This window comes from Drosophila montana, unplaced genomic scaffold (assembly GCF_035044405.1).
Source record: "Drosophila montana isolate Dmon_TW-CO22-7 unplaced genomic scaffold, ASM3504440v1 contig_3529_1, whole genome shotgun sequence".
NCBI classification, from domain to species: domain Eukaryota; kingdom Metazoa; phylum Arthropoda; class Insecta; order Diptera; family Drosophilidae; genus Drosophila; species Drosophila montana.
The window spans coordinates 335,609-360,883 of NW_026998408.1; the positions used below are offsets into that span (position 1 = coordinate 335,609).

The window sequence follows — 25,275 nt, forward strand, 5'->3', positions numbered from 1 at the left end:
TGTCCTGCGACCTGCTGCCACTCAAGTGGAAAGTAGAAAGCGGCAGCAGTTGCAGGCCCAAAATGTGTCAAGGACGAGCGCCACAAAAGGCGGCCCCAGTTGCCAATTGTCCTGCCAGACACGGCCCGCCCCAAAAGCAAGCTAAACAAAAAATCAACCGCAAAAATTGACCGGATGCACTTATTAATTAGCTATTAGCGATAGACACACAGGAAGTTAACTTAATTTGTGGCGAAAAAAAAGGAGAGCACAGAAAAAGGACAGGATATGGCGGCAGACAGGACACACATGTGACATCAAAGGCTGCCCCGTTTTTATTTTGGCCTTGTTTTGGCTTTTAATTTTTTTCGGCCAAATGCTTAGCTTTTACCGTTGCTGGCATTAGCCCTTGATTAGATCTGTCTAGGCCAGGTCGTCAGCGTCGGCGGCGGCAGCTGAGTCCAATTAAAATATTTGCCAATTCCGATAGGCGATAGGGAACTTCCTGGCTTTGGCTAGAGTCTGGTCTAGCAGGGAGGAGCTCCAGCTCCGACTTCGACTCCCCAAAAGTACTTCTACTTCATTTGTTGGTCTTTTGTTTTCACTTTTTTTTACGTTTTCAAGAGAGCTCGAGGGGCAGATCGCAGGCAAGCGATAAAGATAACAACAGAAAAAAGACAAGAAGGAAGCGAGTATCTGCGGCAAGCCGAAGATTGAATGACCTAATATAAATGTGTAGACGTTCCTTCCCAGTCGGTTATTCCTAAGGAAACTATATAATATAGTAGACCGATTTGATAAGAGCTTGCAGGTATTTGAGAGGAGAGAAGCTCGTAAGTAACAGAAAAGTCTGCGTTACAACAACTTATTCCTTCGAGGAATTATTCCTTAAGACCTACAGATCGTTGTCCGATGTTTATAGGCTTGTGTTTTTTTAATTATGAAATCAACTTTCGACTGATTATTCCAATGGCAGCTACAAGCTATAGTGGTATAATCGGGTCGATTCTGACTGCCTGCAACAAAAAGATGGAAAACGGAAGATGGAAGGTGGATACCAAGGTTGACCAAGAAAGGTTGACAAGGAATAAGACAAGCGGCATGTCTAAATCGACGCGACCGTTAATATAGATCAGGAATATATATACTTGATGGAGATATACCCTGCAAGGCAAAAATGCTTGCAACAAAAAGATGAAATATGGAATGGATGGCGACCAAGGTTGACCAAGAAAGGTTGACAAAGAATCACGCAAGCCGGACATGTCTAAATCGACTCGACTGTTAAAATTGATCAGGAATATATATACTTGATGGAGTTATGCTCCGCTAGGCATTACACAATTGATGGCAAAATAAAACCGGCCGATTTTGACTGCCTGCAACAAAAAGATGGAATATGGAATGGATGGCGACCAGGGTTGACCAAGAAAGGTTGTCGACTCGACTGTTAATATTGTTGAGTATTTAAAATACTTGAGTGAGATATTCCCTGCTAGGCGTTACACAATTGACGACAAACTTATAATATGCCCTGAAAAGAGTATAGTAAGTGCAACAAGAAGAGTCGTTAATGATAAAACCAAATGACGAACAGCCCTCGCCTCGACGGGGGCGATTAGAGTCTGCAGATCTGAGTGTGTGCGTGTGTGTGTTTGTGTGTGTTGGTGTGTGTGTGTTGCTTGTCTGCACCTTGGCTTACAAGTTCCCGTTTTTATTGCCAACCTACACACACACACAAGGACAGGAAGCACTCGGCCAGACAATGGCAGCGGGCCCAAGGCTCTACAAGGCCCGCAAAAATGAGGTGCGAGCTCTCGATTTTAAGATTATCATATCAGAGTATCTGAACCCCTCCCCTGCACCCCCTCGCCCTGCACCCCTGCCCCTGCTCGTAGCACCCCTGCAGCAACAGCAGGCAGAGAAGTCTAACCTACTTCTGAGCGAGGAGTCGTCCTTTTGGCTCCTGCTGCTGCTCCTGTTCCTCTTTCGGTTGCAGCTGAAAGTGAAACCCGGCGGCAGGAAGCACGCAGCGTACAGCACGTGCGCTTCTCTCTCTCTCTCCCAACTTTCAACATTTTTTGCTTCTTTTTTTTTTTAATGTTATTTTTCTTTTCTTTGGAATACTTAAGATGTGCGCGCGCGCGTAATTACCGCTAGACACGCTTCCGGTGTCAAACAATTTGCCAATTTTTGCCTAAGAAATAAAGACATTTTGTCAAATATTTTTCAAAAAAATATCTATATATCTTTGTATTTATTTGGAAAGATATTTAAAAGTGCAAGAGTCTGGGCTCATTAAATGGGGGCAGGTCTGGGCCATAAAGCTACATAGTTGGGCGCAGGCGGAGTTGGGCTCTTAATAGTTTCAACATGTTGCGACGCGACGCGACGCGACACACAATTGGGCAATAAAATTAATTCACACCAAGAAACGCATTAAAAGCAAGCAAGGTGCCACTTGCCACATTTGCTAGCTGCCACATTTGCTGTTGGCTGCAACATTTTCGCACGCATAACTCGCAGAGCTCGCAGAGTTGCAGCTTGCCACGACTTGGTCGCGTGCCACGACGCTCCATAAGCGTCGCATTTGTGGCATGCCCCCCCTCCAAATGCGGCATTGCATTTTAATTGCCACCTCTTTATAGGCTTGGCGTGGCAGATGCCACCCATTTCTATGGCTAACGCGCACTTGAAATCGCATTTGGGCATTCGCTGACCTCACAACTTGCCACATGTGGCAAGCACAGCCGAAATTAAGCCAATCAATTGGCTGGCGAGACCTGCCGCAACGCAACTGTCAGCAAATGCATTAAAATGTTATTCGCAATTGCAGATACAAATGCACAGCTCGAGATACAAATGCACAGCTAGAGATACAAAGATACAAATGCACAACTAGAGATACAGATACAGATACAGATGCAGATACAGATACAGCTGCAGCTACGGATACTTTCGCCCTTTTTAGTGCGGTTTTTTTTACGACTTCAGGAAGTTCGACGCCAGCTTTATATGTGTATATATATATATTGCACATTGCCCAGATCTGTCGCCCAATAATAATTTTAATCGTTTCGGAGGCAGCAAAATTTTTTTTTTTGGCACAAATATCTAATTAAACATATTTCAGTCTCTAAAAATAATATTTCTGACGTTCGCTCAGCTATTAAATTGTTGACTGATAACTAATTATTGTTAACTTGTTAATAATTTGTTTATAATTAATATTTATTCGATGTATGCTAAATCATGATAATTATTTAAACAGCAATAGGAAAGGTTGTTGGTTCTATTTAAAGTTTGAGCCAACTTTCAGCTTTTGAATTCGTTTGAAAGGTTTTTTTTGATTTGGTTTTTATAAGTAGGTTCATATAATATCTTAGTCAATATTAATCAAATATATGCAAATTTATAGATATATGCTAAATCATGATTATTATGAGTAAAGAAAAAATAAAAGTTGCTGGTTCGATTCAAAGTTTAAACCAACTTTCAGCTCTTAGATTCGTTTTAGAAGGTTTTTAAATTTGGCGAAATCTGATTCTTAAAAGAAGGTTTGATATCTTAGTCAATTATATTGAAATATTTATTCGATATATGCTAAAGCATGATCATGATTAGAACAGCAAAAAGAAAGGTTGCTGGTTCGATTCAAAGTTTTAAAAGGTGAAGAAATGAAATTTGGTTTTTAAAAGATTGTTCAGGTTTATTTATTATTTCATTAATCATGATCATGATTAGAACAGCAAAAAGAAAGGTTGCTGGTTCGACTCAAAGTTAAAACCAACTTTCGGCCTTAAGATTCGTTTTAGAAGGTTTTTAAATTTGCAAAAATATGATTTGGTTTTTAAAAGAAGGTTCAGGTTAAATATGAGATTTATTTTGCGATATCTTAGTCAAAGTTTATCGAGCTAAAATATATATAGAGGTTATGTTAAAGTCATTTAGACATAACCTTTAAATAAACATTTTAGGTGAGGTCAGGAATAATCCCACTATTATAAACTAGTGCTGAAAGCGCCATTTCATAGTTGCTGCTGCTGCTTATTTATCAGGCCAACTTGATCTTGTCTTTAAGCCACCCCACATTGACTTGTTCTATGAAAACAGAAAGTGCGTCCTTTATTTTTTTTGTCAGTTCGACTTGCACATTTTGAGCTCACCTGTTGGGCATTCCGGAACAGGTTGCGTCTTATTAATTGCCCTCTTCTAGTTGTCGTTTTTTTTTTCTTTCTTTCTCCTACTTCTTCTTCTTCTTGTTGTTTTCTTTGTCTTTGGCCAGTTTTTCAGTGCCTGAATTTCCTCATGGCGTTTTTCCTCAATGCTTCCCGCTCTTTTTTGTCGTCTTTTTTTTTTGTATCTTTTACAATGGGTTAACGTTAACCCACACACAACGCAGCACAACGCACAGCACAACACACGCACATTGCTCACTTTGGCCCCGGCTGTGTGTCCGTTTAGCTCGATTACGCTTCCGGTTGATGGGTGCCCCCCCCCCTCTCTCCTTCTCACTCTCCTTCTCCCTCTCCGTCTCCCTGCTCAGCCAAATGCTGTTTGCTTCCTACTTTTTTACTTGCGCTCGCCGCAAGTTGTCTCCCCGGGCTGCGATCCTGCGTCCATGGCAGACAGAATGACACAATTCTGTGTTGTCATCTGCCCCTTGCCCCTTCCCCTGCCCCCTGTCCCTGCCCCCTGGCCTCTGTTCTCTTGTGCCTGCCTACAAAACGCTTGCAGCAATTGCGAGTTGCCGCCGTTTCCTCTCACATTGCGCCGCATTGTCATTAGCCTTCGACTGTGTGTGTGTGTGTGTGTGTGTGTAATGATCGTGGCAATTAGCTATGAGTGTATTAGTGTATGTGTGTGTGTGTCTGAAGGCGAATCCATTGTGATTGCAGCGAGCTGCAAACATAAATTACAGGATAATCCGACATAAGCGCATTTCCATGATCTGCTCCGGTTGCAAGTTGTGCGAGTATATTCGTTTGACTGCGACTATTCGACTGAATGAATGAGTATCCGTCTCTGTGTGAGAGAATCCGTCTCTGTGTGTGTGTGTGTCTGTCAAGCACTCGTTAAATGCTGACAACTTCCTGGCACAGCAATGGTTATGGAAATGGCAATGCGATTCGAAACTGAGCACCAACTCTTGCTAATTAGTTTGTTTTGCCTCTGTCATTTGCAATTGCCTCAAGCGAAATCAAACTAAATGGCACAACACACGGCTCAGATTAGCTGACATTCACACACACACACACACCCCCCTCTTTCCTCCCCTCCTCTTCCTCACCACATGGATTAGGTTTAGCCAACACGCAAAGTTTAGCTGTGGCATATCGTGTGTCCACATCGATAAGCCGGCCCGAGAGAGAGAGTCCGAAAAACCAACGATTTGACATGCGACCGGCCAGCTGAAAGGTTGCAATTGGTTCAGGAATTGATTTGTTTTCTCTATTTTGTGCGCGTCAACCATTGATAATTGTTAAAGGGGTATACTGATTGTGTGCATGTGTTTGTAACAGTCATATATATATTTTTTCTTGATCGGGACATATTTACTTAAATATATATTCTTGTATATTATACGCTGAACAAGTTTATAATTTGTTTCGATATCTCCTCCCATTTATGTGATATCGATAAATATCGATTGTGAGACACTTTTTAATCTAAATTAATCGATATTCAAAAAAGATAGATAAACCAAACTCTGGTGAAATGTTCCTAATCTATGTATGATAACTTTTTAGACCTTCCACATTCCATGGACTCTAATCACATTTGAGTTCAGGGTATTTTCTAGTCGTGCACTCCTCACCGCAGCGCTTTTGTTTTTGGGTTCGTGTCGAACACGCAAAGTGACGTTGGATTTGAGTGCATTGAGGCGTTGGTGTCGGTTGGTTCGTCACATTGGCCGCAACGCTTTGCCCAACGGTCACTTAAGTTGGCTTTTCGACCCTGAGCAAAATACACACACACACACACACACACACACACACACACACACACACACACACACACACACACACACCACCCGCAACAAAGGCGAAAGAAAACCCAATATAATTGCCAAGCTAAATCAAAGAAATCTAAGGCAATTTCCCAGTGTCTTTAAGAATTAATCGATATTTTGCAGAAAAACTTATCGATTAACATTAAAATATGATTAAGGTCTCGTTTCTTGTATATAAAAGGAAATTCTATGTGATCTATATAGAGTTATATTGAAAAATTGATTACACAATTAATTTTCAATGGAAACGAACTTCTGTTGAAGTTAAAGGTTTAAAAGTAAAGTTTAAAATATCGATAAAAATACAAATCGATATATTGCAGATATCGTTAAGAAGTTATCGACAAACATTCTCGTATATAACAATCAAATTTAATGTGGTTATATGGAGTAATATTGAAATAATAATTACATAAGTTATTCTCAATAGAAACAAACTTCTGTTGAAGTTGTAAAAGTGAAGTTTGAAATATCGATAAAAATTCAAATAGGATTAAGGTCTCTTTATGTAATTTATGTAGAGTTATATTGAAAAAATAATAACAACATTTATTTTCAATGGAAGCGAACTTCTGTTGAAGTTGAAGGTTTAAAAGTAAAGTTGAAAATATCGATAAAAATACAAATCGATATTTTGCAGATATTGCAAAGAAGTTATCGATAAACATTAAATTAGTATTAAGGTCTATTTTCTGTATATAAAAAGGCAATTATATGTGATAGACTTATATTGAAAAAATAATAGCATAATTTATTTTCAATGCAAACGAACTTCTATTGAAGTTAAAGGTTTAAAGATCAAGTTAAAAATATCGATAAAAATTAATATGATATTTTATTTCTGCTCTTTCTTACAATCATATTGTTATAAACCTCTGTTAACTGAACTATTTTTTTTTAGATGCACTTAATTTCAACATGTGACACCGCATACCCTTGGGCTTACTCATTATCCAACTCACAATGTCATTTTGGGGGGGGGGGGGGGAGTTGCGCTACGAGAAGTGATTCGATAATTGTGTTTAATCAATCAAGCGCTGCTTGTGTTTGTTTTTATGTATGTCGAGAGGGGCTACACACCATATTAAGGCACTTCATTAAGATAAAATGTAATTTATCGAAATTCGATTTGATAAGTTTACCCGAAAAACCCAAAAAAAATATAAAAACCTAGGCCAAGCTGTCGTCCAGACCCCAGACCCAACTCCCCTCATCCGACTCCCCACAGTCCGTAGCCCTATTAAGCCCGCTGTCGTTCCGGTTATCTTTCTAGCGGCTGGTCAACATGCGCATAATTCTCAGCGACGTCGATTAGATTAAGCCAAAGTGTTGTCAAGCGAGGGCCAGAGGGAGGGGGGAGGGGGTGGGGGATAGTACATAAATGCTTATATCGTAATGTGAACTCAAAAAGATATGGGCTTCAATCGGACGATCGGACGGCTGCTTGTCCGGCCCGCGTCTGGCCAGTTGGAAAGGTCTTTGATAAAAACCAAACAATATATATTATAAGATAATTGAAAGGCCGCACTTTGAATACCCTTCAATATGGCTTAAGGTCTGGTGAGGTGAATAGTAGAGCTAGGATATCTTGATAAATAAAAAAGATTTCTGGGCAAGAGCTCGTGATGGTAATAGAAGTAATAAGTGCAAAGTTGGCTTAAGATATGATATATAAAAGTGCTATATGATATATTGATCCGAGAAGAAAGGAAATATCTCAAGTTTCTCTATTGAATGTTGATGCTGATCAGAAATATATATTTAATTATTTGTCTGGAAAAAGAACCCAATTTTGTTTGAATATATGTTTATATACACACACATCAAAGGGTAGATTATGTCTCCTATGACCCAATTATAATAGGGTATAGGGTATTCAAAAAGAAACCAACTCAAATAGAGCTCGCGGCAAAGGCAGGCTGCGTAGTTGACATTGATTAGATTTGGATAAAAGGCGGCCCCATTATATAGATTAAACTTGACTAATTACCGATTTGCTGTTCAGGTTTTATCGTCTATAACTGTGCGATTATTGTGCGCTTTACGACTGTGATTAACACGCGACTTTATGGTCAAAAAAAAAAACATAAAAAAAAAAAACCCGATGAAAGTCTCGCCAAATATTCAGCTATCGATTAGCTAAAGGGGGGAGTTGGGGGGGAGAGTCTAACTAGAAAAAGCGCGTGGATTAGTTGGGAATTTGAATCAATTTAGTTATTGAGGAGCTGCCAAGCAGTAGCTCCCTTTGGAAATGTGTCTCTTCGAGTCTCGCAAATGTCGAACTAATCCGCAGTAAAATATTTACGCCCGGAATGGAGCCCGTGGATACGTTAACCCCCGGCAGCAACTTCCTGAGCGTCAGCGTCGCGTCGCAGTCGGCGTTAATGTGTGACTTTTTGCTGTGTCTTTTTTTTCAACGACATTAATTTTGTGTCGGATCTTAAGCCGGATTTAGTTAAGCAGCTCAGCGATCGCCGGCGAGCAGCGCTGCGCATTAGGCCTCTCCACACACAGTCTCTCTCACACACACTCGCACACACACACACAGTCTCTCACACACAGTGATCGCAAAAGATGCTCGTTCACATTTTGTTGGGGAAATATAATCTCTTTTGTAGCTGCTCGCATGATCAGCGCTTCATCAGCTCCCAGCTCCAGCTGCACCTCCAACTCCAGCTCCAGCTCCAGCACCAGCCTCGGCTTGGAGTTTGTTGGGGCTCGGCTTTTGGGCTGGGCTTCACCTGTTTTTCACTTCGGTAGCGCCTCGAATTGGTAGCCAGCGCTGTGGTCAGTCGTTTTATTGATATAAAGCAGCAGAGATTTACTTGCTATACCCTGTATAGCAGCTGCATTGGGTATGCTGATTTGCAAGTTATAGCAGCATTTGTTGTTAATAGTTCTAAGAGCATTTTTGAAATGTTTTCAACAGCTTCACTTGAATTCAAGTAAACTTTATAGTTTTACTTCTCTCTCTCTCTCTCTTTAACTATAAATATATCTCCCTCTCTCTGTCTCCCTCTAAATATATCACCCTCTCTCTGTCTCTCACGAAATAAATCGTTCCCGTTCTCCCACTCTCACTCTATATATATTTATTTTTGAATGGAGTAAGAGATATTTAAAGGGAGAATAGGAAATAAACTTAGTGAAAGAGATATATTTATATATATCTCCCCCTCTCTCTGTCTACACATCTATCTCTCTTTCTCCAAATATATTTGCAACTATCTCTTGAAATATCTCTTCCTCTCCCACGTAATATCTCTATCTCTTCAAATATTTATCTGCCTATCGCCTCTCCGCTCCTCTCTCTCTCTCTTTTTCTCCCTCTACCTTCCTTCCTCTTTTTCTTTCTCTAACCTCTCTTTAATTTCTCTTTCTCTCCCTGGACCTTCTCTCCTCTTTCCCTTTCTCTCCTACTACCCTCTTTCTTATTTCTCTTTCTCAACCTGGACCTTCTCTCCTCTTTCTCTCCGTCTCCCCTTTCTCTCTCTACAGATCTACATATATTCGAGCATTCGTAGAGTTGTCTTTCTCTCCCTCTCTCCTCAGTCTCTTTCTCTCTCTCGTCTCTCACTCTTTCACACTCTCCACCTCTGTATTTCCTATATTTCCTCTACTCTTATTTTTCTTTTCTCTCCCTCTTTCTCGTTCTCTCTTCTCGAAATCCCTCTCTTTCGCTCTACCTCTCTCTCTCCACCCTCCCTCTATCTCTCTCTAGAGAAAAAAGGGGTTCTCTCTCTGTTTTTCCTCTACTCTTAACAAAAGACTGGATATCTGCATAGTCGATCATTCGTAGAGTTATCTTTCTCTCCTCTTTCTCTTCCTCTCTCTGGTCTCCAAATCCCCCTTTTTCACTCTTTCACGCTCTCCACCTCTGTATTTCCTATATTTCCTCTACTCTTAACAAAAAAAAAGGGTATCTGGATAGTCGATCATTCGTTTAGTTCTCGCCTCTCGCTTGCCGTTTGTTGTGTTGGCTCGTTATAATGTGTCGCACATTAGTTAGCAGTTAATACTTTAAATAAGACGAGGTTACCGACATTTTTCCATCATTGCCAGCTATTAACGAAAATATGCTGCTGAGACCGACCAAGTCTCTGTCTCTGTCTCTGGCTCTGGCTCTGTCTCTGGCTCTGCGTATTAGTTTAAGCCGATTGTCGCTGTGACTTGTAGAAATCGTTTGTTGGCGGGGCGGCTTATGATTTTCAACGGGACGTATTAGTAATATGCGCCGGCGACTTAGTCGAGCCCCTTTCGAAATTAACGAAATGAAATGTTATAAATCTTTTGAGAGAAACAAAAAAAACATACACGACATATAAAAAATAATCATTGCGGCTTATGTAAGTTTGTTCCGAGATTTTTTTATCATCGTCATACCCAACGAGAGGGCAAAAATATCCCAAAAATCATTTGCTATATGAAAACATTTTCGGATTCTCGTTTCACGGGAAGAAACATAACATACTTTATGCCCGCCCCAAAAAAATAATATGCGCCCGCCCCACTTGTCATAATTTTCAAACAAAAAATTAAGTCAAATTTATGTCGATGTGCGTGCGTCTCCCAGTCTCGGATTTAGTATATAAATAAACCCAATGTGCGCGGAGGGGACTGTCTCCTCCTCATCGAGAAATATATATATTTTGAGACGCCAAATCCACTAATTAAGCGAAATAGGTGACAATGTATTGTGGCGTGGGGAGAATTCTCAAATTGAGAAATGCGCATATTGTAAATATTATTCATGTTTTTCGTTTTTCGTGTTTTCCATATGCTGATTAAGCTGCTTAATAAATGTGTTTAAAAATACATAAAGACAGAACTCGTGACAGGTTGAAGAGGGAAAATTCTTCTATCTGAATGGGCCGAACTGAGCAATAAAATAAAATAAAATAAAATTATGGCCAAAAATCCAATACAAATCCCTAAAACGATGTATCTCCTGAAGGATTCGGCTGAAGAAGCTGCTCTTCCTGTTTTGGCTTTAATCTTGCTACATCTCACATTTCCAAGTAAAACTTTACGATCTTTAGATATTGCTCAAATTTTTATTAATTTTTCAAATTATGGCTGTGTCCCTATAGACTCGGGTTCGAATCAAGAACCAAGTTTTCTACATCCGTATTTTTATACCCTGAACCCATTGAAAATGGGTAAACAGGGTATTATGTATTTGTGCAAATGTATGTAACAGGCAGAAGGAAGCATCTCCGACCCCATAGAGTATATATATTCTCGATCAGCATCAACAGCCGAGTCGATCTAGCCATGTCCATCTGTCTGTCCGTCTGTCCGTCCGTCTGTCCGTCCGTCCGTCCGTCCGTCTGTCCGTATGTATGAACGCAAGGATCTCATAACCTATAAGAGCTAGAGACTTGAAATTTAAGCTGTAGGTCCTCCTAGTCCCCGCGCAGATCGAGTTTGTTTCCGATAGTCGATAACTTGCACCGTTTCCAATTAATCGATAAAAATCGATATCGAAATCCTGTTTTTTGAGCAATTTTGATAATTAATATGAGCTAGAGTCGCCAAGCTTGACATGTAGCTTCTAGAATAGTAAATATATATCAAGTATCTTTCATTTTATACCTATCGCCTGTTGGAAGAAGAGGGTTCAGGGTATACCCTAGTCGGGAGCTCCCGACTAGTACCTCTTACTTGTTCACAACTTATTTTGTTAGTAGAGAATATTATGTACCTAAGTTAATATTAAAAATAACCTTAATTTACCATATTATTTAAGAAAATACCATATATAGTAAAAGAGAAAGAAAGAAGTTATGTTTTGGAGCTTTGGTTCGTCATAGTTACTTGTCAATCTCTGCGATCTTAAGATATTTCTCTTACTCATATTCATTTCCCGAACACGTCATTTTCCGAGTTTATCAAAGAGTTTTACGGCTGCTTGAACTCGCCTTAAGCTACAAAGCCTGAACCGCACTTATCGCAATGTCTTACAAATCGTTTTATCAATGTGTCATTAGCCGCGAAACAAAAATGTTTTACGATAGCTGCAGCAGCAACAAAAATCAACTCCTAACTCGTTCAGGGGGGCAGGGGCAGCAGCAGGGGGCCTCAGCTAGGTACTACAAAAAACAAAAAAAAAACAGAAAAAAGACAACAACAAGAGAAACTCACACACTCATTTTTTGTTGTGTGTTGATTATCACATTATCAGAGGGCGGCATTTTTCAAAAACGGAATAGAAAATCAAAAAACATGCCACGAAATTGATTTAAAGCCAGTTTCATTTGAGCCGAAATCATTTGGCAAACTTACAGACAACTTGACAAGTTGTAATTAACTTAAAGCGTTTCCCGATGTCGCTATAATATTTCGGCAAGTGCTAAGAAAACTATACCCAGCACTTGCGCTAAGGAGGGTATATTGATTTAGGAGTTAAATGCTGAAGATTACAAATATCGATAAATTCAACACGAAGTTTGAGAATCGAATCCCTTAAACAATCGATTTTGGCAGCTATCGATATTATTTTTCTTGTTTCTAGTTTATATTTATCGGCAAGTGCTTAGAAAAAGATACCCAGCACTTTTGCTAAAGAGGGTATATTGTTTAAAGAAACTAAATGCTAAAGATTACAAATATCGATAAATTCAACACTATCGATATTATTTTTTATTTCTATTTCTATTTATCGGCAAGCGCTTAGAAAAAAATACCCTGCACTTTTGCTAATGAGGGTATATTTTTTAAAGGAGCTACATGCTGAAGATTACAAATATCGATAAATTCAACAAAAAGTTTGGTGTTCTTCTTTTCGGCAAGTGCTTAGAAAACTATACCCTGCACGTTTGCTAATGGGGGTATATTGATTAAAGGAGCTAAATGCTAAAGATTCAAAATATCTATCAACTGCGCACAAAGATTGATGATGATGAGAAAAAGATACCCTGCACTTTTGCTAATGAGGGCATATTGACTTGAAGGAGCTAAATGCTGAAGATTACAAATATCGATCGACTGAGCACAAAGTCAAGGGTTCGAATACCCTGTAAACAATCTCTTCTAGCAGCTATCGTTATTATTTGTCTTGTTTCCAATATTTATTCAATCATATTTATTATTAAACGAGAACTGGCATATATTAGTTTCGCTTTATTAATATTAGCTAGAGATTAACGTAATACGCAAATGGGCTGGGCCCGGCCCATTTGTAGCTTCCAGTTCCAGTTCCAGTTCCAGTTCCAGTTTCAGTTTCAGTTGTGGCGAGCAGCTTATGATAATAATGATTATAAATTATTATAATCCAATCGGCTTTGAATAATTAATATACATTTTTTAAATCGCATACGCAAACTCGACAACGCATAAAAAAAAAATGAACGCAGAGCTTCGGGAGCCGAGACGGGTAAGGGGGAGGGGGCCAGGGTCAGGGTATTAGCGCGGGGGAAAGCGCAGAATGAAATGTTAAAAATGTGTTACAATATAAAAGAAAAGCAAAAGCGGCTAAAAGATGTCTCTCTCCGTCTCCGTCTCTGTCTGTGTGAAAGGAACACGCCTAAACCCTGATAAATGCGCCATGCAAAGAGTTTAAAAAGGTGTTAGACACACACACACACAGGTACGCACACCTGCAGAAAAGAAAGCCAAGACAACAATAAAGAGCCAGAGGCAGAGGCGTGCCATTAAAAATATACAATGGGGGGCGGCCCCCTTGGACTTGAACGAGATGACAAACAGTTTGGACATTTATGAGCGGCATTTAATGCACATTTGACTACCGGAATTTAACGAAGCGGTTGGAGGCAGAGAGAGGGACGGGGCGGGGGGTAGGCTATTGAATGATTCGAATGATTCGTTCATGATTTCGTTCATGATTCGTTGCGCATTCGCTGCGGAAATGAAGACGCGCTAAGCAGGAAATGCTGCAGCAAGTGCTTCTCATCATTTTCTAGATCACATGGCTTTATTATTTTTATTTTTTTAATATTATTTTCTTTTAGCCAATCGGCGTCTAATCTGTGTGAAATTTACAATACAAAAGTCGCTTAGCTAACGTCCTATCAGCAGCTGATATAACTACAAACGCAGACACGCATGTCATTATCTGCTGTCTCTTTTATTTCCACTTTTATACTCTATTCTAGGGTATGATGAATATGTCGAGCAATTTGTAACGTTAGTGAAGCTTTTGTATGGAAATCTTTTCCTTTTTACAAGTTAACTTCAGGAAACTCAGCTAAAATGAAGCTCTACCAAGCCAGACTTTTATTTTATATAGCTCTTAGACTTTTTACTCCTACTTTTATACTCTATTCGAGGGTATTGTGCATTTGTCGTGCAATTTGTAACGTTAGTGAAGCTTTTGCATGGAAATCTTTTTCTTTTTACAAGTTAACTTCAACAAACTCAACGAAAATGAAGTTCTGCCAAGCCGGACTTCTATTTTATATAGCTCTAGGGATTTTTTTACTTATTTATACTCTACTAGAGGTTATTATAAGTTTGTCGTGCAATTTGTAACAATTCCTTAGCATATACAAATTTTTATTGCAGCTTTTTTATGGAAATCTTTTCATTTTTACAAGATATCTTCAACAAACTCAACGAAAATGAAGTTCTGCCAAGCCGGACTTCTATATTATATAGCTCTAGGGATTTTTTTTACTGATTTTATACTCTATCAGAAATTATTATAAATTTATCGTGCAATATGTAACACACCTTAAGCATAAATCTATTTTTATTGAATCTTTTTTTTTTTGGAAATCTTTTCCTTTTTACAAGTTAAGTTCAACAAACTCAGTTAAAATGAGCTTCATTATGATCCTAAAAGATATTTTTCTTCTTCTATATTTTATAGCTCACTTGTCAACAATCGAAAGGGTATTTGGACTTCGCCTTGCCTAGGATAGCCTCGTTTTTTTTTTCATTTGTCATTTCGATATCGTGCGACCAAAATTATCACAACAACAAAACTAAATGCTTTATAATTAGTTGCAAAATCAAACCCAATGTAATATTATAGGAAGAGGCAAATAAATAATAATAATTAACAATTTATAAAATGATTTGTTGTGGTTATTTATAGGCGCTCACAAATGAAATAAAATATGGAGAGAATATAAGTAGAGCCCATATCAAGGTGCAGACCCACAAAACCAAAGCTTTATTATCTGCCCAACTTAGTCTTATCTTAATCCCATTCACGATTCACTAAGCGTCTGCGTCCACATATAAAACTGTCAAAAAACAAGAACAAAAAACAAGAACACAAGAAAAAAGCTGACAACATTCTTGTCGAGTTTTGTCTATAACAAAATTTTTTTGTCGAACTTGCGGTTTGATTTAGGCAAGAAGACAATGCCGATAAGTCGACTGTGCGTGTGTGTGTGTGTGTGTAAGTGTGTGTTGATATCGGCGACACAAAATTCAGTTAATGCTTTGATTTATTTAATATATAACACAATTTTTGAGGGTTTTTCCATATTTGAGTTGGGCCCGCGTTCCAAAAGACAAAAGTCACTTGTAAATCCATCCAAATGGAATAAAATAGATGAAGCTGATTATGATTCTGACTAAGGCGTCTACTATATAGCCATATGGCACACACACGCACACACACACACACGCACTCGCACACGTACAGAGTTGAGGAATTTGTTGTGCGGCAGATAAATAATAATTACACTCACACGACATAATCAATTATGCCTGCTAATAAATGCCGCGGGACACATGTAGTCCATCAATATGTGACTTGTCTGTATGTGTGTGTGTGTGTATGTGTGTGTGTATGTGTGTGTGTGTGTTATCCACAAATGTGCGTTGCACTAATCACGCCAGCATGTTCATAATCAATTTTATCGCACTTATTTGGATTAATTGCGATATCAATGACAGCCTGGCAAAGGGCGGAGACAAAGGGGGGCGGGCGGGGCAGAGGGGGGCAGGGCGAAGACGTCAGCGTCGCAGTCATCAGACCCAATTCCGATAAAAAAGAAAAAAAAGTGACGAGTAATCTAGAAGGGCGTGACAGACTGGGAGATACCCTAGCCCAGCGCAGAGATAGAAATTAAAAGTATTTTGACTTTCTTCTCTGCAAACACATACACACACACACATATACACACATATATACTCACACACAGCGACCGCGCTTCTTCTGCCCTTTGCCTCTCACTTTAAGAAAAACTATCTCAAGTATCTCCGTTGTTTATAGTCCAATCGCTATGAAATTTTCAGTGCTTAACTATGGTACACAAGTATGTCGATTTACCAAGATTCAAGGCTCTAGCTTGAAAAATACGTATTTTTCCCAATTTCGGTGGGATGTGCGAGACTTATTGAAAAACTAAAATATTATTTACCAGTGTATAAAAAGCAAGAGCTTACATACCAAATATGCTGTATCTAGCTCTTATAATATTCGAGCTATGCCTTAAATCGATATTTATCGATAATATAATATATATATATATATATTGGTAGATATAGAGAAATGGCAGATATTTAGATATCGCAAGAAAATTATAATCTTAACTAGCTCTTAAAAGACAACGTTGCGTTTTCAGCTATGTTTAAAAGATTCTCGCTCAGAATCGATATTTATCGACAGGATATCGAGACACATATGGGGATAAGTCCCGAAAACGAGATACTTATCTAGCTCTTATAAGAACTTGTCGAGTTTTCATAAGCCATATTTAAGAAATGGAACATATCTGCATACCTTCTTCGATGTCTTCCTCTTCCTCTAGCTCTTATAAGACCTAGTCGAGTTTCGATAAATGTTTATAAGACCATCGATATTTATCGACATTACAGAAATCGAAGAAGTCATGGATGTATCGGAATATAAGACCATCGATAATTATCGATATTACAGAAATCAAAGATGTCGAGGAAGTTATGGAGATACGGCAATATGCTTAGATTATCGAAGATTATCGATATTTAACGACCTTACAGAAATCGAAGATATCGAGGAGGAGACGGAGACTTTGCTTGACAAATTCTCGAGTCTCTATCTCCTTTCCTAGTGAATGACTTGCCTAGAGCTTCTCGCTCCACATCCTGGTCTGAATGTGCCCAGAGATGCCTCCTGCTGCCTGTTTCATTTGCATTTGCATTTGTCCCCAAATCCAATTCCATCCTTTTGCCCATTTTCAATGATAAAGCTGATGACGCGCTGCGAGCAAAAGTCAAATATGAACAGTTACAGTTACATCGTGTTATCGCCAGTTATCGTGCCCATATCTAAGTCGGGCGAGGTGGGGGAAAGAGGGAGCGGGGGGGCGTGTAGGTGTGCCGTTGTCAACACCTTATGCCCAAATTAGCAAAAGTCGGCGACGCACCCAGCACAGAGGATTATCTTATCTGGCTGAGCTAAAAGCTTTTGCAGTCCCACAGAGCATGGATATCGTCACCTCAGAGGGGGGGGGGGGGGCGTAGAGGGGGGAGGGAACATTACAAGAGGCAATTAGCCAAGAGGCCGCCGCATGGTTAAGCATACAGAAAAAAAACAATATTTACACCAGCTGGAAAAGCAAAGCGCTTATCGTGCTCCAATCTAAAATCTCCAATCTGCAGTCGGAACTCGAAACTCGGTAAAGCGGCGCCGATAAGGATTATCTCTTAATCTGCATAAATAGCGAAAAATTCTCGCACATGGAGCTCTCTTCTATTTTTTTATCACAAATGAACCCGATTCAGTGCACGGCATTTGTGTGTGTGTGTGTATGCCCTAACTAAAAGTTGGTCGACTTTGGGGTTCGAGTCCCCGGGCAGAAAAATCGGTTTAAAGAGAATAGTTGAAAAGCACGTAAAGTCTATGCTGAACATGAATGAAATGAGAATTATATGAAAATTATTTCCAATTCACTTGGAATTCCCTTCCCACTACAGATCCAGCAGATCAGATCAATTATATATCCGACAAATCTGTTTAAAGATAACTGTGTAAGAGCAGGTAGAATCTATTCTTATTGGAAAATATAAAAGTGTTTATATGAAAATCATTTCCTACTCTCATTTTTGTCATTTTTTTAAAGCCTTGGAAGACCTGGAAGACTCATAGATCCAGCAGATCAATTATGTATCAGATCCAGCTTTAAGATGCATTATACAATTAATTTATATATATCTCAGCTCACGAATATAATTATATATTGCTTTCAAATTTCCATAGAACATTTTTGAAACCATTTACTGTTTAAAGACATGAAAAAACCTACTCCTAACTCCGAAAAATGTATAAAAAAAAATTTAAAACATGCCGAAATAATTTAAGTTAATAATATCTTTAAGGAAACTCTGGACATGTTGCATGGATATATCATTCATAACCTTAAGTAAAAAGTCAAGAAATATAATACAAATTTTTCATTAGATATCAGCCTTAGATATAAAACCCTCCAAGCACCTAAAATTTTATAAAAAATTCGAATGGTGACAAATTTAAAGTGAATTACTTGGAAAAACTTGGAAAAACTTGACATTTCTTATGCAGCTAAAATTTTTAAAGCTTGCAAGTCGAGAAATATTTCACTCTAGTTTTTTAAGTAGATATCAACCTTAAATCTACTTGCTATCAACGAATAGGTTTTATATGCCAGACTATATATATAAAAAATCTTAATTTCGTCTGATATGAAGTGTTATTTATGGGTCTTCCTATTTTCAATAGAATTATAATACTAGTTTTATATGTAGATATCTCCCAAGATAATGCCTGCTATCAACGAATAGCTGCTGGCCCTTCTCTAAGGGCTTAAGTTCATCTCGTATGCAATGCGATTCATGGGTTTACCCTATTTCGGATAGGGTATACAAGCTGCGGTGCTTAACTGTTGGCATTTCGAGCATTTTGTTTATTTGCACTGATTCACTTTGTTGTCGCAGAGACGGAAGAGTGGAAGCGGGGCCTTTTGAAGTTGAACGGTGACTAATGCACGTAGAACCCATTGAAATAGTTCACGGCTAAATCCGAGAATAAACCATCAAAATGACGCCCAGCTAAATGTGAAGCGTATTAAAATTACAAGGGAGAAAGGTAGCAGGGAATAATAGATAATAGATGGAATGTTACGAGATTCGATCTGAATATTTAACGTTATTATTTTCATTCAAAATCTGCCCGCTTTTTGGACAATAATTGAATTGTTGTCGGTAAAACGTTGACAGTTAAGTATTACGTGTATCTCTATGTCTGTTTAGCTTAGAGGGATATGAATCAGATAGGTTATTATCAGTTTATAGAGGGTATTCGAAGTTCAGAAGTCATAACCGACCCTAAAGAGTATACATATATATTCCTTATCAAATACATGAAGCCAGGCTCCTCACACACTTAAAGCTATCCCCGTGAAACTTGGATTGGATTTGATTATCTATTGTAAGTTTTATACTTCTCGGAATCGAAAGCATCGGAGCACTACATCATATAGTTATCATAGGAATATTCAGTCGAAAATTAAGTAAATGTAGGAAAAGCTTTGGTACACTAAACTTTGGTTAGAATATTCGGATTAGGATATCTATGTCAAGCCTTATATATGTCGTAATCGGATACATCGGAGCACTATATCTTATATCTCTCATAGAAATAATTGGTCGCAAATTAAGTCCAATGTATGAAAAACTTTCGTTAGCTGAACCTTTCGACAAAAAGCTTGGGTTAGTTTTTTTGGGATAATCTGTCTGCTGGCGCCTTATATATGTCGGAATCGGATACATCGGACCGCTATATCATATAGCTGTCATAGGAATAATCATCCGAAATTAAGTTGAAAAACTTTCGTGAAATAAACCTCTCGATAAAAAGTTTCAGCTACTTAGAAAAACTTTGAGCCTGGCTTTGAGTAGTTCAGCTGCCTCTCAGAGGACTCTACCAGGATTATAAAATGCACATATCTATCTATATATATATCTATATATATATATATATATAGAACTCACCTGCTGTCCGGCATTTGCGGCCACCCAGGCCTCGGCGAAGGTTTCCATAGCGCTTTGAAAGTCCATCGTGGAACGCGTTCGATTGTTTCAAATTTGTTGTGAATTCAAGTTCAACTATTTGTTAGTTTTTATATATATATATATGTATATGCACTGGGCTGATAATGTGAGTGGGCGTGGCAGATGGTTTGGCATTAATTGGTCTTGGTCTTGGTTGGTTTTTTGATTGGAAACGTATTGCATCAATTATTGTAATTTCGCGATAAGGCGGCCCTAAAGCACGCTTTGATTTCTCGAGAGCGAGCCAACTTAATGGCCAAAGCAAATTAGACGAACACACACCTGAACACACCTGAACTGAACACCTGAGAGCTCACGACGCGGCGACGCGACTTGCAACGGCGTAAACGGCGGCAACTGCGTTTGGCGGAACGGATTCGTTGAGGCTGCCGCAGCGACTGCGGCTGTGGCTGTGGCACGGCGGCTCAGCGCGACGCGACATCATTAGCACGGGCGCGGATACGCCATGAAAAACTTTGTAATATGGTGGGCGTGGCAGCGTGTCAAAAGTCAAGTTAGCGTACAGCGCACAAAGAGATCCTCGCAAAACACAATTACGGCTCGAGCTGCCAATGAAGACTGACTCCGATTCTCCGTTTCTCCGATTCTCAAACGTTTCTCAAATTCTCTGATAAGCGCAGCCTGTTGTGCCGTTTGTTTACCTTGGTTTGCTCTCTCTCTCTCTCTCTTTTTATTTGGCTTGCATAAATATTTAGCTTGGAAATTGTGTCCAACAATTGTGACGAGTGTATTCGAGTGCTCTGCTCTGGAACGGACGCGCGTCAAGACATCCTTTCACAGCACAAGTTGTCGCACAACTGACACATTCTTTCGCATTCGCACTGCCCGACCCGAAACCCGACGACCGACAACCCGACCGACCCGACACCCGCCCCCGCCCCCCCCCCCGACAACGAGCACGACCCGGCCGGCATCGGGCTATGCAGCCGCGTGCCGCACGACGCGATGTTCTTCGCATTCGTCTCTGTTTCATTTGCTGCTGCTGCTGCTGGCTGACGTTTGCATTTGTGTGCGTTACAATGCCTCTCCCTCTCTCTTGCTCTCGCTCTCTCTCGCTCTGCCACGCTCTCGCTCTCTCTGTCAGTCGCTCTCTTGCGTTTTTCAAATAGTAGCAGCACTGCAAAATAGTATAAACTGTTTTATTTTAGCTTGGGATTATCAGAGTTATGCTATAAATAATGAATTGTTATTTTTATGCACATTATTTGAGGGACTTTGCGCGTGAAAAAGCTTTCTTTAAAACTCAAATACAGTTATTCTGAGAACTATAGAATTCTGTGAAAATTGTTATTTGAACAGTTTTTGGTAAAGATTCTTTATGATTTGGATCAATTATTGCCAGAATAGCCCAGACAAAGGCTGTGTTTGATAAGGTTTAAAAAGGTAAAGTAAAGTATGATCCTAACTGAAATAATTCTAGACGATTTGTACAGACATATGTATGTATGTAAACCTAACAGATATATGTACTCCTTACAGACATATCTAATCCTAGACTACGTCAAAAGCTTCCTTCTTGATAAGTTTTTTTTTATATTATTTGTGGATTATTATTTTAATAGAACAAACTGTTTGCATGTGCCTGATATTTTCTGGATTATAAGAGTTAAATAGGTACATATGTATGTTGCCTAAAATAATGTTATAGTGAAATATCTGTGGAATCTTATGGGATGTTGATGAGGAATTCCAAAGTACACCCCACAAAATCCTTAAAAAAATTAATAATTTAGTTAATGCTTTAAAATTATTACATAAAACAGAACCTAAATATAATAATACAAATTAATAGAAATATTAAACCAATATTAAAATGTAAAAACATTTGTTAAACAATAGTAAAGTCTATTGAAATTCCATAAAACAAGCATTTGTGCCTTACAACAAAAAAAAGGTAGTAGAAATAGTAGTATTTTGCTCAGAGAGCGTAGGCATTTGCCCGTGTGTGTGTGCATGTGACCAAAACAAAACACGCACACAACGACACCAACGAGAGCGAGCGAAAGAGAGAGCGAGCGCAAGAGAGCCACCTCTCACACATACACACACACGCACGAACTGGGGTAAACCTGTTCCGGCGCAGAATTGCACTTGTCTCGCGACAGGCTCGCCAACGCCCCACCCCAGCCCGCCCCCCACCCCCAACCCGACATGAACGACTTCCCTTCGGCTGCGCGTTTTCTTTTACTTTTTGTGCGCTGTAGCGAAATTCAATGGATTTGCCGCAAATTCGGGTGGAATTATGCCACACACACACACACACACACACACACACATATAAGTGAGCTATTGTTGAGAGTGGGCGTGGGCGTGAGCCACTCGTACAGCGACGGCTAAGCGGGCAGCGTGCGCGCGAGTGCGAGTGCGAGCGATGCGGGAATAGATTCGCGCGCCTTTGCCCGACTGGGATGAAAGAGTAAATCGGCAGCGCTTATTATTATTATGTCGTTATGGGGAGCCGAGCCGCAGAGGCAGAGGCGGGCGCAGTAGCAACACCCACTCCGCATTTAGCACCTCGACGAATGGAAATGGATGGCGGCGACAGTGTGCGCGCGTGTGTTTGTGTGTGAGTGAGTGAGTGTCCGTGTTCGTGCCTTTGACACGAAGTGACCACTTGACGGAGACGCAGATAAGAGCGCAGATAATGCGCGCGCATTACATGTGATTAGGTGTTCGGCGAGCTGGGTTTAGCCAACCGCCGCGAAGGAACCAACCAGGCCCCGAGTACATGGTACATAGCCAGCTGTCCAGGATACATACGCCACGGTAAATGGGTCGTCCTCCATTGGGTGGAGTTACCAAGCACGCAAAAGCAGTTATTGCATTATAATTACTCGCAGCTGCCAGCCCTAACGGGACTCGTTGCAACCAAATTAATTAGTTTTAAAAAACCATTTTTGATAAAACATAATTTATACATAGGTATATGTATATAACCGCTCTCTAAAGGTAGTCGTTTTAGGGGTGGGGGGAGGTGTGCAGTATTTTGCAATTGGTGGAGATTAAGAGCCGCAAAAAAAACTCGGCAAATTTTATCATCATTCTTATCCGTCTTCCTGCTAAAAATGCCATGTGCGCTCTCCCTCTCTCACTCTCTCGTCGTTCACACACACACACACGCATAGCCATGCACACACACACACACGCTCGAAAACATACCCATGCACTCTCGCATATGCTCGGGCAGCTCTCGCTCTCTCCCTTTCGCTCTTGCACGAGCGTGCCAGAGCGAGATAACCCATAAAAATTTCGAGCAAAAGCAAAGATGAGCAAAGCGTAAACGCAAACGAAAAACAGCAAAGCGTGCTGCAACAACAGCAACAACAACAAGAACAGCTAGCAGCAGCAACATCAGCAAAAATATCACAAAATAAACATAAAAAGCGCCGGCGAAACCAGTTCGGATAGACTCCGCCCTCGGCGTACGCTGATTGGCTAAGCTTTTGCTTTGCCCAAGACTTCATCTTTTTTTTTTGTTATGTGCGCTTTGCTCCGTGTATGTTGCTGTTGTTGTTGTTCTTAGTTGTTGTTTCTTTGTTGGCTGCGGTTTTATCGCCTCCAACGACAGCGACGTCGGCGTCTTGCCACTTAGTTAACAGCCTCGCAGCAGCCCCTCACCCCGCCCAGACTCTTGGGGGTGGGCTTTACCAGAATTTCAAGCCCCAAAATCTTTGCTGTTCTTTGAAATTTTGTAAATGTGCACATATTTACATATAAAAGCGGAGCATGTACGAATATAGCTTATTATGCACGGGTACCTCGGGCTAGACAAAGATTGGGGGTAAAAGTACGTTACGTTTTTATGGTACCCAAATGAAAATGTGTAAAATATATGTCTATAATAATATTTATATCTATGCCACAAAAACTAATCTTTTTCAACTTAATTAATAATGAGAAGTAAATGACAGATTTTAGCAGAAAATAAATATATTTCATAAGAAATGTTTTTAATTGCATTTTAACTAGAATATTTACCAACAAAATTGCAAACAACTTTGTTTGAGACATTTAAAAAATTAGAAAATATAGATTAATTAAGTTAAACAAATAAATTTAAATTTAGGATATTTACCAACAAAATAGCAAACAACTTTGTTTACGAAATTCAAGAAATTAAATCTTTAAATTAATAATATTAATAATAATATATTTATAAATTTTTTTTATTACAAAAAACAAAAGCATGAATTAAATATTATTAAGCATGTTTTCAAAGGATGTTTAAAACAACAAACATTCTACACTCGAAAAAATTGTTACACCAATTTATTAGTCTTAATTACAGCCAATTTTCTTGACCAAAAATAAATTAAGAACTGATTTATTTATTAGATATTTGCATTTAAAAATGATAATATGCAAGCAGCAATTATTTTAATACGCCAAGGACTAAAAATAAAATATAAAAAAAAAACGATTGCGAAAGGACTTGACATGCTGTGAAGCCCGCCAAGGGAAAATCAATAATTTTATTAAAGTTCTTGGCTGCCGGCTGCTGTGCTTTTCTTTTTTGCTATAGACTGGAACAGGGGGGGGGGGGGAGGGACAGGGGGGGCGGCGGCGACATAGAATATAACGTGTGGAAATTTTCAACAACAAACATGGCAAATGGACCGCAGGCGAACCTGCTGCTACCCCCCCCCCCTCCCCCTCTGGCCACTTGGGTGGGGGGGACGTCCACTTATTATTGTTATTACTCAATGTGCCAACATTCAGCCGCGTAAACGGTCGTTGCCGTCGTTGCCGCGTCAGAGTCCTGCCACGTACAGGGTACACATAATGCCAGCAGGACTCGTCATCATCATCATCAACAACATGATGATGATGATCATCAGCGTTGCCGTTGTCGGCTGGCATCATAATGACAAAAGGACATTCATTAAGTTTTTGATTTCTGATTTGATTGTTGATTAAACCGCCCAACCCCAAACTAGCCGGGCCTGGTGGGTAATGGTTATAATGGCTGAGAAGGATACGAAAGCGACACCAGGCGGGTGGAAGCTGGGGGAAGCAGAGGGAGCAACTGTGGCATTGTCCTCTCTATCGTGCTGAGCACTTCCGGCGCAGAGCGTCAACTTGACATTTCCGCCTTTTTTTTCGGGCTGATGTCTCTGCGCCACCCAGGCTGGTGTTGCTGTGGCTTATCACCCGGCGTCGTCGTCCTGCCAGCACACACACACACACACACACACACATGCATGTATATATGTATATATACCCTATATAAAGCACATAGCGCGGCGAGACGTCGTCTTGCTTTTTGGCCAACAGCC

General features: G+C 39.7%; 1 protein-coding gene across 2 annotated transcripts in view; it reads right to left on the bottom strand.

Moving 5' to 3' along the window:
• Nucleotides 1–25,275, bottom strand: part of dve (SATB1_N and homeodomain domain-containing protein dve) — a 102,123-nt gene that overhangs the window by 56,781 nt on the left and 20,067 nt on the right. Inside the window, exon 1 of one of the 2 annotated variants that reach the window (XM_064692224.1) lies at nt 19,919–20,838. The exons of the other annotated variant lie outside the window; for it this stretch is intronic. Coding sequence (XP_064548294.1) covers nt 19,919–19,984 — 66 coding nt within the window. The 5' untranslated portion in view covers nt 19,985–20,838. Of the gene's footprint in view, nt 1–19,918; nt 20,839–25,275 lie in introns of those variants that run through there. 2 annotated transcript variants of the gene reach the window in all.